This window comes from Rana temporaria, chromosome 6 (genome assembly GCF_905171775.1).
Source record: "Rana temporaria chromosome 6, aRanTem1.1, whole genome shotgun sequence".
In the NCBI taxonomy this organism is placed as follows: domain Eukaryota; kingdom Metazoa; phylum Chordata; class Amphibia; order Anura; family Ranidae; genus Rana; species Rana temporaria.
The window spans coordinates 98791446-98810218 of NC_053494.1; the positions used below are offsets into that span (position 1 = coordinate 98791446).

At 45.7% G+C, this 18773-nt stretch overlaps 1 protein-coding gene across 1 annotated transcript in view; it reads left to right on the forward strand.

The window, feature by feature from the left end:
- ARPC1B (actin related protein 2/3 complex subunit 1B) overlaps positions 1-14844 on the forward strand; it is a 109369-nt gene extending 94525 nt beyond the window's left edge. The window contains exons 9-10 of the mRNA XM_040357062.1: positions 8673-8763; positions 14793-14844. Coding sequence (XP_040212996.1) covers positions 8673-8763; positions 14793-14831 — 130 coding nt within the window. The 3' untranslated portion in view covers positions 14832-14844. The remainder of the gene's footprint in view (positions 1-8672; positions 8764-14792) is intronic.
- The last annotated feature ends 3929 nt before the right edge of the window (positions 14845-18773 follow it).

Below are 18773 nucleotides of genomic sequence, written 5' to 3' on the forward strand. Positions count from 1 at the left end.
CCATAGAGAGAGTGTTCTAAATTCTCATTCTTAACAGAACTAGGGGTCATAATTTTCGATAAATGGAGCTAGGTCGCAAGACATCCCTCCCTTCTGAGCAAGATGGCCAAGCTCTATCCATTCAGAGATAAGAATGTGAAGCATCTAAAGACTGCCTCTCTAAATGGCTGAGGCCTTAATGAGGTGAGCAAGCATGCTGCTCTTCCTTGGAAGATGCAGTGAATAGCCTAAAAGTTGGCCTGGGCTCTTGTGGCCATATTGAAAAGCATGGAAATGTGGATGGAGAATGTGGACGCAGTATTCAGGAGCGTTTTCAGAAATTCTTTAGTTCAGGAGTCAGAGCTGGTGTCGGTTTCCATGATAAGGCTCCAAATGACATCAGCCGCATAGTGGCATGGGTTATGCTCTTATTAGTTATGGCAAAGTGAGTGCTATGGCTGGGGCCTAGGCTTGCTGGTCTCGCCTCCTAATAAGCGTAGTGTAGCATTCCCTTTTAGGGCGCTCCATCTTTTGGCAAGCTGGATAGCACCGTAACCCGGGCCACAGTTGGCATGTTTAGATCCTACCTCAGAACCAGCACTGGCTAGGCCAGAAAAAGAACAAAGTTGAGTGTGCGAGGGTCACACATTTTTACAGACCAGGTCGGGATTTTAGGAAGAGCTGGTGAGGGGACCTAATATTCCCTTTAGGAGTATGCTAAAAGCTTGAACTCGGAATCCAAGAAGCTACTGAGTTGGGCTTCAGACTATTGGGACATCAAAGTGGTCCTTTTGGGACATGCATGGTCCATCAGTAGTCCTCCATCTTCTCCAATTCATTTCCATGGATGTTTGCCTCACGCTGAGGTAAAGAAAGCATAAACTCATGTTTTACGCAAGTCGCTGAAGTCGTAAAGTGCTGCTGTGCCAGTCTCTGAATGCGAGAGATTTCAGGGTCCCTCTTAAAGTGGAGGTTCACCCTAAAACAATTATGTAACATTACATCCAGCATACTAACGACATGTACAGTATGCTGGTCTTTTTTTTTTTTTTTTTCGCCGTACATACCATTTAATTGTTGTTTTCCCTCCGGCTTCTGGGTTCTGATTCCCGCGGGACTGGGCGTTTCTTTTGAGAGCTTAGATGATTGACATCTGGTGAAAAACTTCCCATGGCGCATAAAGCGCGTCACCAGACCTGCGAGTCAGCTCTATATGGCGCCTGCGCAGTCAGCTCTACACGGCGGGCACAGGCGCCGTATAGCGCCGACTCGCAGGTCGGCTATTTACAAAAAACTGGTGACGCGCCTTATGCGCCATGGGAAGTTTTTCACCAGACATCAATCATCTAAGCTCTCAATAGGAACGCCCAGTCCCGTGGGAATCAGAAGCCGGGGGGAAAATAACAATTAAACGGTATGTACGGCGAAAAAAAAAATATACCAGCATACTGTACTGTACATACTGTTGGTATGCTGGATGTAATGTTAGATAATTGTTTTAGGGTGAACCTCCACTTTAAGGTCATGAAGAGGAACAGCTTGCGGAGGCCAGTTTTAGAAATTGCACACCTGAGACAATTTTCAGCAAAGGAGAAGCTGAAGGTGGAAACATTGTCCCTGATTCACAGGGGGTCCAGCCAGGTAACTGGTTTGTTTCCAACAGACTTAAGATGCTTATCTTCATGTTTCTGTTGTATAAGACTTCCACAAGCTCCTTCGGTTCACTGTAGGTCAAGACCATCTCCAGCTCCAGTTCCAGCCATTCAGGCTTTCAGCATTACCCTGTGTGTTTTCAGGGTCTTATTGGTTGTTATAATCTTTATCGAAACAAGGGGCATATGCCTGCCTTGTCCTACTATCCCAAGAAAAATGAATGGCACTATGGTGTCTACGGGTCCGAGGATCAAGTGGAAGCTGGAGAAGGCAGCCTTTCTGGAAGGGTGTTCTCGAGATTGGAAGCTCCCTCGGAGTTCAAGTGTCAGCTTTATCGACCTTCACAGGCGTTTTCCAGTCTAGGCATCTTTCCTGTCCACTAGGCTCAGACCTCTGAGTAAGTTGAGGTTTTCCAATGGAGTCTCCCTCTTGTTCTCAACTCCCCCTTGGGAATTGGAGTAGAGTGTTCTAGGGCTCTTTTTTAGTTGAAGCTCTCTGTCAAGTTCGCCTTTTCGTGGTTATCATGTTGGATAAAAAGATTGGTTAACTGGTCATGGAGAACTTTCTTACGTTCTTTCCATTTGAGCGGTGCTGTTACCTATGCTTGACTCAATTCTCAAGGGTGCATCAGTCTTTGTGGGAGCCAAGAAATTGTTCTGCCAACCTTCGAGTTCTAACTTGAGTGGGAGAAAGCATGCCGTGGCTTAATTGGGTGAAGCGCATATCTAGTAAACAGGGAATCCGGATTTGACTTCCAGCTGTGCCTTCCTTCAATTTTAGGAATCCCTCAGATGTTGGAAAGTCATATCTACAAGCTACAGCTTCTTTCAGGCTTCAGAATGCCTGTTCATTCTTTTGCCAGAAAGGACAGAGAAATGTGCCTCATCTAGGGCGATTGTGGCACAGATGTTGTGTTTATTTAAATGCAACTCTATGGTGCATCTCTGTTGTACTCACTTCCTGTGTGGTGTTTCCTGTTCCTGCTGGTTACATGGACTCTGTACAGTAATGGCTTGTGCGTTCTTTACTTACATCACATCAAACACGGATTGCCTAGGTCATCCAACAGGCTCACAGAGCCAAGGGCTTGGCTCCTTTGGAGGTAGTGTCTGCTCCAGTGCCAATCCTGACCTCCCTGGGGCCTTAAGCAAAATGACATGTCACATTAAAGTTGAGAAGTGGGGGGGGGCTGCCAAAAATGACATGTCACGTTAGAGTTGAGAAGTTTGGGGGGGGGGTGACCAGTGACATGTCACATTAAAGATTAAAGTGAGAAGCGGGGGGTGCTGACTTCATACCTCTTCTCCCATGCAGCCAGAGAGTTGAGAAGCGGGGTGAGGGGCCGAAAATGACTTTTCACCAGGTGGGGCCTCTAATAATTTGGGGGGCCCTCCACAGCTTTGTGGGGCCCTAAGCGGCTTGCATAGTGAGCCTATAGGGCGGATCAGCCCTGGTCTGCTCACCCGACTAGGAGTGGGTCTTCATCTTGGGCAGCTTTGCGTCATGTAGCCTTCAAAGTAATTTGCAGGGTGGCTTCCTGGTCATCTATGAACACGTCTGTGTCCCATTACTGTGTTGAACCAGCTGCCCTATCTTCAGTTAATTTTGGTTTACAAGTACTACAGTTATATATAACTTTACAAGTTATACAGTGTTAAACTTTCTTTGCTCAACATTTTGCTCAACATTTTGCTCATCCAGGTGTGTACAGCAAATTATTTCCCACACATATGCTGCCATAGTCTGTCAGCAAAACTGAAAATTTCCTATAGAATACTTACCGTCATTTTCCTTTCCTGGTAGACTCCATGGCAGCAGGAGTTCCCTCCCAAATGTCTGGAGTAGGCTAGTTATGGAACACAACCACTGGCTTGGAGCAAAGATTTATGGGAGAGGGGTCCTATAGGGGAGGAGTGGAGGCAGGGTAAACCCACACATATGCTGCCATGGAGTCTATCAGGAAAGGAAAATTACAGTAAGTATTTGATAGAAAATTTTCCATTTCACTTCCTCACTCACCAGGATGAAAGAGGCTGTAGATCTTGTTGGTTTATTTTGGCCCTACTTCTTCTATGGATCCCAGGAATGCAGTTCATTCTGCACTCCAGTGACCTGTTTTCAGCTGGGGGGGGGGGGGGGGGCTATTGCCCTCTATTTTCCCCTCCATTTTCCCCCAGTGATCTGGCCAGTAACACACTTTCTGTCCAAGGGTGGCTCCACTACACGCAACAGAGACATCTTTAGGCAGCAGCATTGTCAATCTGGGAAGAGGGTAGTGTTATATGGACTAGCAGATGATATGAACTTGATTTACAAATTAACCACTTGCTTACTGGGCACATATACCCCCCTCCTGCCCAGATGAAATGTCAGCTTCCGGCACTGCGTCGCTTTAACTAACAATTGCGCGGTCGTGCGACGTGGCTCCCAAACAAAATTGACGTCCTTTTTTCCCCACAAATAGAGCTTTCTTTTGGTGGTATTTGATCGCCTGTGCGGTTTTTATTTTTTGCGCTATAAACAAAAAAGAGCGACAATTTTGAAAAAAATACAATATTTTTTACTTGTTGCTATAATAAATATCCCAATTTAAAAAAAAAAACACTTTTTTTCTCAGTTTAGGCCGATACGTATTCTTCTACATATTTTTGGTAAAAAAAAAAAAAAGCAATAAGCGACTGGTTTGCGCAAAAGTTATAGCGCCTACAAAATAGGGGACAGAATTATTATTTTTTTTTTTTTTTTTTTTTACTAGATCTGCAATTTTTATTGGGACTGTGACGTTATGGCGGACACCGCTGTCTCTGTGTAAAACGGCAATGAGAGATGATCTCATATGTTTACATCATCTCTCATTGGCCGCACAGATCGCATCGCAAACGGCCACTCTGATTGGCCGTTCGCGGCGATCTGTAATTGGCTGTGTCCAAGGGACACGGCCAACACAGAGTTTCCCCGCTGCGTGCTCTGGAGCGCGGGGAACGCCCAAAGGGGCGGATGTCAATTGACGTCCTGTTGGACTTTGGGATCCGCGCTGTAGCCGTCATTCGACTATAGCGCGGGTCCCAGGAGGTTAAAGCCAAACTCCAGCTGACACTTTTAAGCAGTTACAGCAACATTGTTTTTTTTTTTGCAATGTCGCTTTCAGTTTTAAATGGTTTTCTCAACACTACAACTGCCACATTGTCTGGACAGCTCGGCCTGAAAAATAAAGATGAAAAATAACAGATTTACTGGCCAGATTAACATGTCTAAATAAAGGAAAAGAATGCAGCTAGAGCTAAGAAATTGTAAACTGCATTATAATACTTTTTTTGTATTGTGATTTAAAGGCTAGGTTAATCTTTTTTCTAGAAAATCAAAACTGTGCAGGATTGTGAAATGTTTATTCATTTCTCTGTCATACCTGTAGACCATTTGGGCCTCTTAGAAGCCTGGCTGAAAAACTCCCTGTTAGCAACCGATACATCCTGCCTTGTTGCTATGATGTGAAACCCATTGACTTTTGCTCCTGTAGTGCTGGAAGTGAGCAGTCAATGCAGTGGCTACTAATATAAAGGGGAGGGGAAATTGGGACTTTAAATAAGGTCATGACTGGGTAGAGTCTAGCGCCTCCATCCCTGTCGTTGTAGAATACAATTGCTAGCAATGTGGCGGTACGTCACAAATGATGCAAATGAAAGAATGGGTGGGACTTTAAATGAAGCTCAAGATGACAAAGACAAGTAAATGGTGGGTTGGTACATATGTATTGATATAGCGTACAGAACATGGATGCAGGCATTAATAACATGTACAAAAACGCACCTATCAAAAGGCGCCATTATTTGAGTATGCAAAACCGGTACAACACATGCTTAACAGCGATAATCATGGTAAAACAGGGGGAATCCACCATATTGATAAAGAATAATATAGTTAAAATGGTAACATTTGCACATACAACAGTCTAAAATTCCTCTAGGGTATAGATAGCTAAAGCACATATCTCAGATGGATGTGTATCACATACACAGTATCATGGTAGCTTGACGCGTTTCGCGGCATTTGAGTCGCTCATCAGGAGCATGTTATGTGCGTGTCTGCGGATGGAAATAAATAAGGTCAGTAAGGTATATCTAGGTGGAATAGGGGGGGGGGGGAGGTAGTGTCCCCCCAAAAACACCCCAAAGGGGGAGTAACTTACAGCCAAGTATGTACCGGAGGGCACAGCGTAGAGGACCAAGGGCCACCCACCCCAAGACATCGGGGTCGGAAGCCGAGGGGGCATGGCATGAAGAGCGGCGATAGCACCACTGCAGGCAGGTTTAGGGGCGGTGCCGGTCCCATAGATCCTCCTAGTGTAAAAAAATGATAAAGGCTAAGAACTAAAAACAAAAATAATTAAAAAATAATAAAAAACAAAAAACAAATAAAAATAAAAAAAATGGTAGAATGAAAAATATATGTGTAAAGGCTAAGTGAAGGTGAAAGATGAAGAGCCAGAAGGCAGGGTGAAGAAAAAAACAAAACAAACACAGGTGAAGAGGGAGTATTGAGGTAGAAGGGAAAGGGAAAAATTGAAAGGATAAAGTAAAAGGAATGACAATGGACTGGTGAGAAAAATAAGTGCAGGGGTAGGGGTCGAATGTAGGACGACCAGGAGTGGGGTGAAGATCATGGTGGAAGATCAACACCATTACAACCAGTGCAGGGGAAAGGAAAAACAAAGAAAAGTGTGTGGAGATACCTGAGTGCAGAGAAGTAAAAAACGAGGAGCGGGAAGCCAGTCCAGCTATGATGTGAAGTAGTGTGGTGAGACGGAGGTTGGGAACGCCCACACCCCCAACCGCAGTATATGCACCACGCCACCACGCCGCCACGCCGGCTGGTGCTCAAACATTTTGGGGGATGCAAACAAACTGCAAAAAAAAAACATCAATTGCAGCCACTGTGCCCTTCAAACACCACCACTGTGCCATCAAACGGAGCCACTGTGATCATCAATTGTCACCACTGCCAAACGCAGCCACTGTGCCCATCAAACGCAGCCACTGTGCCCATCAATTGCCGCCAGTTTGCCCCATTTAAATTATGCTAGTTTGCCCCATCAGACGCCGCCAGTTTGCCCCATCAGACGCCGCCAGTTTGCCCCATCAAATTCAGCAAGTTTGCCCCCCTCCCTGCCCGAAACATACCTTTCTCGGGTCAGCGCCGTCCTCCACGCTCCCTCCAAGTCCTCGATGTCTTCTCCCATTCTCTTCGAGTCAGAGATGCTTTGATTGGACGCCGGATAGGCGTCCAATGACAGCACCTGTCGCTTCAGCCAATCAGGTGACCGGTAACCAGACCTGGTGCACCTGATTGGCTGAGAGGCGGGTCAGTGTTAGGGAAGCGATTCCCTAACACAGCACTGTTTAAACGGGAAACGCACAGCAGTTTGCCCACTGTTTAACTATTTGGAAGACTATTGGAGCCCACAGGCTCTAATCAGGCACTTCCAAAACACCCCCACCGCTGTAATTAAGAAGGCCAGCGCTCAACAAGAGGCCGGACACCTGAATAGTGGGCGACAGCGGCGACAATAGATAGATTCATGCAATGCATGAATATCTCTATTGGAGATTGACAGGTGCAGTAGAGAGGGGGCGGCGCTCCTGCGCCCACTATGGACGCACCACCACTGATTCAATAGTGTTTACATCTTAGCAACAAGGCAGGATTTGGCGATTGCTAATGAAGGCAAAACTATTTTATGTTTTATTTGGTGAGAGTGTAGGATTATAACTCTTGCCAGATTTTTATTGCTGTCTGTGCCCTTGTTAGGGAGATTCCCCCTCTCTGTTTGTTCTGTTTAACATTATTATCGAAAGTTAGAGAAAAAGAGAATCCTATATTTTGGGTTGCCACCAGAACAGAATAGAGGAGAAATCTTCCAATGGGCACACTAGTTCTGGTGACCCTGGTAACACCTCAGGATCCCCTCATTTTGGAAGGATTTCCTCTCACTTCCTGTTTTGGCTATGGGACAGGAAGTAAAGGTTAATCTCCCCAATGGGACACAGATGGCAAAAATAAACATTACAGGGCTTAAAACCCTTTCTCACTCTTTCCAAAATGAAAAAAAAAAATAAAAAATATTCCATTAGTTCTAATGTAATACATATTTTAAAAAGCTTTTTCAAATATGTACTGGTGCTCCTTACATAGGCTATTTTTTGAAAAAGATGAACTTGGCTTTTAATACTGCTATAAGTTAAAGCGGATTTCAGGCAAAAATGTAACTCAGTTTGAAACAAATACCCCACCTCACCCTGCCCCCCTCATTTTTGGATAATTTATTTTTCTTTATACCTTTTTGGTATGTTTTCACTTCCATGGTTTTATCAATCCCCCCTCCCCCCCCTATTGCCTTCTGGGACCTGTGTGTGTCCCAGAAGACGACGGGACCATTCTGAAAGTGCCGCAATACTCGCCTAAAGGTTTCACTGCCGGTTTTCCTTATGTGCAATGCCGGCAAGTCGATGGAGGGATCGTCTTGGGGTGCCGACACCACAGGCTCCCTGGACAGGTAAGTGTCCTTATATTAAGTCAGCAGCTAAAGTATTTGTAGCTGTTGACTTAAAAAAAAAAAAAATCCTCAGGCTTTAAGCAAAAGAAGTATCCTGGAGCTTGCTTTTACCTTTACTAATACTTGATAACCAAACAAATGTAAATGAGTAGAAGTTACTGGGAAATTTCTCCCTCTCTCCCAGGAGATCACACTATTTCACAAATGCTTGTAACCCGGTATTACTAAATTTAGAACAGCATAATAGCAGAACAAAAGTAAAGCTGCTAGCGGAATCGCATCCAATCTACAGTTGAACAGTTTTTTTGTTTTTTTTTAAAGCAACCTTTGGAAGTTATTTTACTTGATGGAATTGTATTGGGTTTCACAGGTCTTTAAACATCCTCGGGTATGAAGCAATCCTATGGAAATCCATTCACCTAGTTACATGGTTTAAATATAATAATGACTAAATAAAAAGACCCTTTGTTTTTTGTTTTTTTACTTTCAGTCAAATCTCTGTGCTGAATGGGGGGAAAGCAAAGTGCTCCAAGTTCTGCACCACTGGAATGGATGGAGGGATGTGTTTTTGGGACATAAAGGTGGGCAATCATTTTTTTCTTTTATGTACCTGTAGATATTTTACTATAATCATATTATGAATTAACCAAATATATGTTTTTGGTCTGTTTTTGAATGCATTGTGATAAGTGACAGCACCACCTCAGCTGCCTTTGGTGTATAATGGAAGGGCTGCTACCCTGCCTGCCAGTACCATTGGCAGGCCTCTCATTATTGCTTACTGTGCAAAACCTCTGCATTTTTATCAGTGTAGTTTATTTACGCTTGTTCAACATACTTACAGCCTAAAAGCAGAGTCGGACAACAGTTCACTCTACTCGTTTAGTTGTCTGTTCTGCATAGCCTTACTCACTTTACATTGACAGAACAAATTACGTCAAATTAAACCAGGCAGACACAACTCAATCAGTGTTTACACACCTACTGTGTGAGTGTGTCTGCAGGTGGACAATTAATGAGTCAGGTCTATGTAAATAAAATAGATTGCGCAGTCAGATTGTATCATGTGTGAGCTTAAAGTGGTATTAAAGCTTTGTTTTTTATAATAAACATGCTCTGTGCAGTGGTTTTGCACAGAGCTTCTCCATTTCTCTTTTTTTCGGGTCCCCCGCTGGTGCTCCTCCCCCTTGAGCAGTGCCCCTAGAGAATGTCGCTTGCCCTGGGGGCCCAGCTGTGTGCTCACTCCTGAGCTGCTGCTTTATGCATCAATAAGACAAAGAATGCATGAAGGTAAAAAACCTTCAGCCTTTAGAATCTCTTTAAGGGCCCTGTACACATCTGATCAACACAGGGGCGTTGAATGTTTTTGCATGTTTTTGGAGCAACACCATTCATATGACTGGGTGGACCACCTCTGCAAAAACGTACCAAAGTAGCTCCTGTACACTTTTTCATAGCCAACCTTGGCTTTTTTTTGAATGGCATGTTTTGGGGATTTTCTGGTCAGTTTGTCACATGACAAAACACTTGTTTCCTAAAGTGGATGTAAACCCAATTCATGAAATTTGAGCTGGGCACATATATCTGCAGTAATTTGTTATCTCTTTTCGAAGAGTCCCTTAGCTCTCTCCAGAACTGTTCCTCTGTCATCAGCCTGATAACCCCTGACAAATTCTCTGACACATCAGATAAAAGCCCATTTCTGTCAGGGGAGGTTACTAAAATAGATTAACAGGGGGCTGGCCCTATTATAAAACACCTCTGAGAGTCTCTGCCTATGATGAGAGGGGGTGTGTGCCTTTCCTCCAATCAGCAATTTTAGCTATCTTGGCTGTATGCCCAGACATCACACTCTGTGTTAACCAGGAACAGAAAATGTATTAACTAGGGTTGTCCCGATACCGATACTAGTATCGGTATCGGGACCGATTCCGAGTATTTGCGGGAGTACTCGTACTCCCGCAAATACCCCCGATACCAGAATAGAATACTTGCCCCCCCCCGCCGCCGCCACCACCGCCAATGCCGTTACGCCGCATCCCCGCTACCGCCGACTGACTGTGTACTACGCGCGCCGTTCCATTACAGCTTTGAATAGCTGTAATGATTGGCGCCGCGTATAGACACTCCCCCTTGCTCGGGTGAACTGTCCAATCCCGAGCGAGGGGGAGTGTCTATACGCAGCGCCAATCATTACAGCTATTCAAAGCTGTAATGGAACGGCGCGCGTATTCCACTGACTGTCGGTGGTAGCGGGGATGCAGGACAGGTAAGCGGGACATGGCTGGCTACATGGGGGGAGACATGGCTGGCTACATGGGGGGAGACATGCTGCATGGGGGGGGGGGAGATGGCTACATGGGGGAGACATGCTGCATGGGGGGGGGGAGACATGGGGGAGACATGCTGCATGGGGGGGGAGACATGGCTACATGGGGGAGAAATGCTGCATGGGGGGGGGGAGACATGGCTACATGGGGGAGACATGCTGCATGGGGGGGAGACATGGCTACATGGGGGAGACATGCTGCATGGGGGGAGACATGCTGCATGGGGGGGAGACATGGCTACATGGGGGAGACATGCTGCATGGGGGGGACATGGCTGCATATGGGGGGGATATGGCTGCATATGGGGGGGGACATGGCTGCATATGGGGGGGGACATGGCTGCATATGGGGGGGGACATGGCTGCATATGGGGGGGACATGGCTGCATATGGGGGGGACATGGCTGCATATGGGGGGGACATGGCTGCATATGGGGGGGACATGGCTGCATATGGGGGGGACATGGCTGCATATGGGGGGGGACATGGCTGCATATGGGGGGGGACATGGCTGCATATGGGGGGGGACATGGCTGCATATGGGGGGGGGGACATGGCTGCATATGGGGGGGGACATGGCTGCATATGGGGGGGGACATGGCTGCATATGGGGGGGGACATGGCTGCATATGGGGGGGGACATGGCTGGATAGGGGGGGGGACATGGCTGGATAGGGGGGGGGACATGGCTGGATAGGGGGGGTGACATGGCTGCATATGGGGGGGGGACATGGCTGCATATGGGGGGGGACATGGCTGCATATGGGGGGGGACATGGCTGCATATGGGGGGGGACATGGCTGCATATGGGGGGGGACATGGCTGCATATGGGGGGGGGACATGGCTGCATATGGGGGGGGACATGGCTGCATATGGGGGGGGACATGGCTGCATATGGGGGGGGACATGGCTGCATATGGGGGGGGACATGGCTGCATATGGGGGGGGACATGGCTGCATATGGGGGGGGGGGACATGGCTGCATATGGGGGGGGACATGGCTGCATATGGGGGGGGACATGGCTGCATAGGGGGGGGGGACATAGCTGGATAGGGGGGGGGACATAGCTGGATAGGGGGGGGGGACATAGCTGGATAGGGGGGGGGACATGGCTGCATATGGGGGGGACATGGCTGGATATGGGGGGGACATGGCTGGATATGGGGGGGACATGGCTGCATTTGTGGGGAGACATGGCTGCATTTGTGGGGGACATGGCTGCATTTGTGGGGGACATGGCTGCATTTGGGGACACATTTAAAAAAAGTATCGGTATTCGGTATCGGCGACTACTTGAAAAAAAGTATCAGTACTTGTACTCAGTCCTAAAAAAGTGGTATCGGGACAACCCTAGTATTAACATGATCGGAACTTTCTAAACAGTATATAAATGTGAAGACAGCAGATATAGATGTAAAACCTATATAGGGAGATTTGGTTCATCCCTGTGTATCATCTGAGGCTGTCCACTTCACTGGGTGAATAGAGGGTTTACATCCACTTTAAGCGTACTTGGGCTGCCATTAACAATGAATGGCAATCAAGCTAATTTTTCAGGGTTTTGGTGCATTTTTAGCCTGACCTGGAAGCACAGGCAGAATCGTACGATTCTGCTACCATTTCAGAGTTGCTCAGATGTGAACAGGGCTTTAGTATGTGATTGAAAATGAAATGTATGGTGAGACAGGAATAAAAATGTAAGTTTTAACACTTTCCTACTCCTATGCAGAACTGACAAGCAAAAACTTGTTGGCTTGAGTTGACCTTATGCCACGTACACACGATCGGTTTGTCTGATGAAAAACGGTCTGATGGACCATTTTCATCAGACTAACCGATCCTGTGTGGGCCCCATCGTTTTTTTAACCATTGGTTAAAAAAATAGGAACTTGTTTTAAAATTATCTGATGGTTAACTAACTGATAGAAAAAAAACCCCTACAGGCGCGTCCATCGGTTAAAAATCTACACATGCTCAGACTAAATTAGGGGACGGGAGCGCTCGTTCTGGTATAACTAGCTTTCGTTATGGAGATGGCACATTCATCACGCTGTAACAGACAGAAAAGCGCGAATCGTCTTTTACTAACACGAAATCGGCTAAAGCAGCCCCAAGGGTGGCGCCATTGGATTTGAACTTCCCCTTTATAGTGCCGTCGTACGTGGTTTACGTGACTGCGTTCTGACACAATCGTTTTTTTAACCGATGGTGTGTAGGCACGACTGATCATCAGTCAGCTTCATCGGATAACTGATGGAAAAATCCATCAGACCGTTTTCATCAGATAGACCGATCGTATGTACAGGGCATTAGTCAGTCATAGTGATAGGCCAATTCGAATGTTTGGGGACAGAAGCACTTACACTAGAGTCGTTTGGCTACAATATAAAGGTTTTAAAAAGGACCATAAGTTTTTTAGGCCACTTGGGGTGCCTGCACTTTATTCCAGCAACAGTTTTATTTTTCTCCATGTTACAGCTTGTAGCAAAATGGATGAAGAACCCAATTTTGTAGCATTAAAAACCTGCAACACCACTGCAAATCTTTTCACCTGAATTGACAGAGAAATGATTGTGCTGCCAATCACTGTACATTGCTAATAAAGGAATGAGGTTGAAAAGTTTGCTTTACACCCCAAAAATAATAAAAATACAGTCCTGATCAAAAGTTTAAGACCACTTGAAAAATGACAAAAAATCATATTTTACATGGTTGGATCTTAACAAGGTTCCAAGTAGAGCTTCAACATGCAACAAGAAGAAATGAGAGTGAGACAAAACTGTTTTTGAGCATTCAATTAATTAAAAATAACGATTAAACTGAAACGGGCTGTTTTTCAGCTGATCAAAAGTTTAGGACCACATGCCTTTAAAAGGCCAAATCTGTGCAAAAATGTGGATTCATTGTAATTTTCTGTCAGGTAGTCACACGTTGTGATGGCAAAGGCAAAAAAACTCTCCCTTTTTGAACGTGGTCGGTTTTGAACATTGCTGAACTGCATAAGCAGGGTCTCTTACAGCGCGCCATCGCTGCTGAGGTGGGACGCAGTAAGACAGTCATTTGGAATTTCTTAAATGATCCTGAGGGTTATGGAACAAAAAAGTCAAGTGGAAGACCCAAAGAAATGTCATCAGCACTGAGCCGGAGGATCCAATTGGCTGTCCCTCAAGACACAGGACGATCCTCGACCCAAATTAAGGCCCTTACTGGTGCTGACTGCAGCCCCATAACCATCAGATGGCATCTGAGACTGAAGGGCTTCAAAAACAAAAAACCTCTTCAAAACAAAAACCTTGTCTCCTTGAACGCCACAGAACTGCTCGTTTGGACTTTGCAAGAGAGCACCAAACATGGGACATTCAAAGGTGGAAGAAAGTTTTATTCTCTGATGAGAAAAAATGTAACCTTGATGGTCCTGATGGTTTCCAACGTTACTGGCATGACAAGCAGATCCCACCTGAGATGTTTTCTACGCGCCACAGTGGAGGGGGCGCCATAATGGTCTGGGGTGCGTTTTCCTTCAGTGGAATAATGGAGCTCCAGGAAGTGCAGGGGTGTCAAATGGCCGCTGGCTATGTCCAGATGTTGCAGAGAGCATTCCTCATGACTGAGGGCCCTCGACTCTGTGGTAACGACTGGGTTTTTCAACAGGACAACGCTACAGTACACAATGCCCGCAGGACAAGGGACTTCTTCCAGGAGAATAACATCACTCTTTTGGCCCATCCTGCGTGTTCCCCTGATCTAAATCCAATTGAGAACCTTTGGGGATGGATGGCAAGGGAAGTTTACAAAAATGGACAACAGTTCCAGACAGTAGATGGCCTTCGTGCGGCTGTCTTCACCACTTGGAGAAATGTTCCCACTCACCTCATGGAAACGCGAGGCATCGAGCATACCGAAACACATTTTTGAAGTGATCATCAATAACGGCGAAGCTACTCATTACTGAGTTCATGTTTGGAAGTTGGATTTCTGTTTTGGGGGGGTTTAGGTTTTTTTTGGAGGTGTGGTCCTAAACTTTTGATCAGCTGAAAAACAACCTGTTTCAGTTTATTCTTTGTTTTCATTAAATTGAATGCTCAAAAAATGTTTGGTCTCACTCTCATTTCTTCTTGTTGCATGTTGAAGCTCTACTTGGAACCTTGTTAAGATCCAACAATGTAAAATAAAAATTTTTGCCACTTTTCAAGTGGTCTTAAACTTTTGATCAGGACTGTATATGTAGAAGAGTGTGATTGTAACCGTGTAATTTTCTCTTTTTTTTTTTTTTTTTTAGAGTCTGGAATCTGCAATGAAAGGTTTGAAAATAAAGTGATCAAGACAAGAAAAAAAACAATGCATAAGAGACTACCCTTTGGCATTTCAATCTATTTCTATATGCAGTGCTTAATTTTGGCCAGTGTAACTTGATACATATGTTTTTTGATCTATCAACCACTTAAGGACATTTGAAAGAGTGCATACAGTATATCATGTCCAGTGTTTGGCTGTATAGACACAGCCACATTTGTGATATCTGATCAGGGTTCATAGGCATGCGCAGGGGGATGTGCCTGGGCACAGGGCTTTCTTAATGAGAGGGCACACCTGGGCACTGCCCAGGGGCCCCAGCTGCATGGGGGGGGCTGCACTTTCCCCAAAGCAGCTGGCCCTTGAGCCCACACTGCCCTGAAATTGGAGGCCCCATGATGGCACTGAGAGTGATAGATGCAAAGGGGAGACAGCCTGTCTCCTACCTACTTAATGTCTGTTTACCTGCACTGTCATCATTGTAGGGGCCCAAAAGCATTACTTAGCCCAGGGGCCGATGATGCTATCAAGACGGCCCTGCCTGGGCACACCCTAATCACCGCTTGAGGTGCAGATTCCCCCTGCTGATATTGCACCAATGCCCATGGGGTTCCTACTTTTTATTTTTTTAAAGATTAAAATAATAAAAATAAAAAGCTACTGACACTCTCCACGTCCCTCACACCAACCTCTGCTCTACTGACAAGTCCACTGCTCTACTGACACCATCCATGTTTTAATATATTTGGGGTGCACACCCTAATGCCTAATACATGTGTTCCTTGACCCACTTCCATGGGCATCCGCAGAACTTTTTTCAGGGGGGAGGGGGGCATCATTTTAAGGTCACCCAAGCTCTGCACCTTTTTGACAATGTCATGAAGGGGAGGGGCTTAGTCATTATCACATAAAGCACAGGCATGCAAAGGTTTGAGAAACCTGATGCAGAAGCTTAATAGAAGGACCAAGCTGCCATTATCTGATTAACTATTTATAAATTCCACTGGAAAGATATGTGTTATATAAGAGATAATTCATCTTCGCTTTGTATTGGAAGTTACCATGCCCATATAAATAACCTAGAGAATGTACATGTTTTTATATTGCAATACATGTTGTGGGTGGCCATATATTGATCTTGATGAAAACAGTTAGACTGTATGAGCATTGGAGCCAGGGTACTGTATAAACCCATGGAGCATTAAGCTCATAACCTGGAAACCTGGCTGGTGAAGGGTTAAGGGAATCGCTGTGCTAGGCGCAAACAGTGGCTGACCTTATGCAAAGCTTAAGTGAGGTAACAAGTGGATAGATAAGAGTAGCAGAGTTGGGAAATGCATACACAGTCACTCCATTTAGAATCTGTAAACACTAGGGGCCAGATTCACGTAGATCAGCGGAACTTTAGATCCGCTCGATCTACCTGATTTAAGATCCGCTCCCGCAAGTTTGAGAGGCAAGTGGGTAATTCACAAACCACTTACCTCCAAACTTGCGGCAGCGGATCGTAAATCCTCCAGCGGAATTCAAATTCCGCGGCTAGGGGGAGTGTACTATTTAAATCAGGCGCGTTCCCACGCCGATTTAAATGAGCATGCGCCGTCCGCGGAATTTCCCGGCGTGCATTGCTCCCACTGACGTTGCTAGGACGTCAGTGGTTTCGACGCTTACGTAAACAACGTCCATCCATATTCGAGAACGACTTGCGCAAACGACGTAAAAAAAATTTAAATCGACGCGGGAACGATGGCTATACCTAACATTGGCTGCGCCTCATAGAAGCAGGGGTAAGTATACGCCGGGAAAGCCGCTACGGAAACGTCGTAAGAACACTGCGTCGGGTCCGCGTACGTTCGTGAATTCGCGAATCTTGCTGATTTACATATTATTCAACGTAAATCAGCGGGAACGCCCCCGGCGCCATTTTCAAATTGAAAATAAGATCCGACAGTGTAACACAGTGTAACACTGTCGGATCTTAGCCATATCTATGCGTAACTGATTCTATGAATCAGACGTATAGATAGGACCAGTTTAAGTCCAAGATACGATTGGTGTATCAGGAGATACACCGTCGTATCTCTTTGTGAATCTGGCCCTAGATGTGTGTAAGAAGTCATCTCCAGCTCACCAGACCCGCTCCTTGTTCTTTTATTGCCGGTCCACAGTCACTTCCCATGTCCTCTATATGTGTACATTCTGCTTCTCCCGGACACCTTTACTTACTCTCCTGATGCTGCCCAGTTTCAAAAAGACCATGTTTTGTTTCCATCATCCAGAGGCACAAGACGTGGCCACGGCTGATCCCTGAAGGCTGGCCACACACCCTTCCCTTATTTCTGCCCAATGGCTGCCTTTCTCCTCACAGAAGGCTCTGTCACATAGCAGTGAGTGTCCAATAGTTAAGCTGCCCCAGGGATCACGGCGGGGTTGAGCAAGGGATCTGTGCTGTGCCCACATGCATGGGCGTAGCATAAGGGGTTGCAGGGGTCACAATTGCAACCCCACACCTAGCTCCAGGGGTTCCCTGCAGCCTCCCTATCATATTATCATATCCTCCACAAAGTCCAGCTCTGATCTGCCCAAGGGCCCCACAGCCATGCTCCAGTACTGGGCTTCCACTTTGCCTTCCATGGTCCACACCCCTCTGTTCTCATTGGCAGAGGACAAGCTGTGAGCCATTTCCTGAATGGAGAGGAGGACAGGGTGAGAACAGCCCAGGTACCAGGTCAACTTTTGCATCGGGGCCCACAAGCTTCAAGCTATGCCTCTGCCCACATGGATTTTTTTTTATACAGACAACGATCCTGTCCAGCCAAGCAGCCTAATTTAGAGGGGGACACACTGTGGGGCTCCTCTTGTGGGCAGCGCTGGCCGGATCTACATCTTCTCGACTGGGACTGGAGGCGGAGCCAAGTGAGTCTAAGTCAGATCTTGTCAGAGAGCAGCAGCAGTTGACCGCTCAGCTCGCGGACACCTTGCTGATTCCAGGGGGGGGGGGGCTTGACTCCCCTCCCCCCTCCTGCAGATGCCCATGCCCACTTCAGTATGAACTTAGACAGCACCTAACCGCCCCATGCGTTTAAGCATACCACAACTTACAGATGTGAACCAGCTGCATGTTGTGGTGCGCTGAATTGAAGAAAAAAAAACTTGCAATGTGGTACAAAATAAACTGGCTGCCTGACTACAACCTGTTAATGCAAGGTGTGTCACTGTGCTACAAACCTTATTATTAGTATAGTGTGTTTGTGTCAAGCTTTTTATGCTCTACTGATAAACAGGGCATTTTGTAAACTGCTAAATAAAAAGCATTATCTGCATTATCAAATTAAACCATTCTGAATCAAATGCGGTCCACAAAAAAATAAGGATAAAACATCTATCAAATGTTTGCCTTATACTGGTGCAAAAGGTTCTGGTCCTAAAGTGGTTAATACTGTATAAATAACATATGCATCATTAAAATGTGAGAAATTTTAGTCTGCGCTGATATATAAAGTGGGAGAAAATGTCTGATTTTTGCTATGGATAACCAACTTGGCATATGGATTACCTTTTTCAAAAGAGAGAAAAACTGCACTGAACAATTAGTGGAAATTGGCTGTTAAACCCTTAGCAACAAATAGGGATGAGCCGAACACCTCCCTGGTTTGGTTCGCACCAAAACTTGCGAACATGCAAGAAATTTGTGCGAACACCGTTAAAATCTATGGGACACAAACATGAAAAATCGAAAGTCCTTATTTTAAAGGCTTATATGCAAGTTATTGCCATAAAAAGTGTTTGGGGACCTGGGTCCTGCCCCAGGGGACATGTATCAATGCAGATTTTTTTTTTAAAAACTGTGTTTTTTTCAGGAACAGTGATTTTAATAATGCTTAAAGTAAAACAATAAAACTACCACAGCAAAATTGCATTTCTAAAGGAACAAATGTAATTTAAAACTGCTCGTGGCTGTAATGTA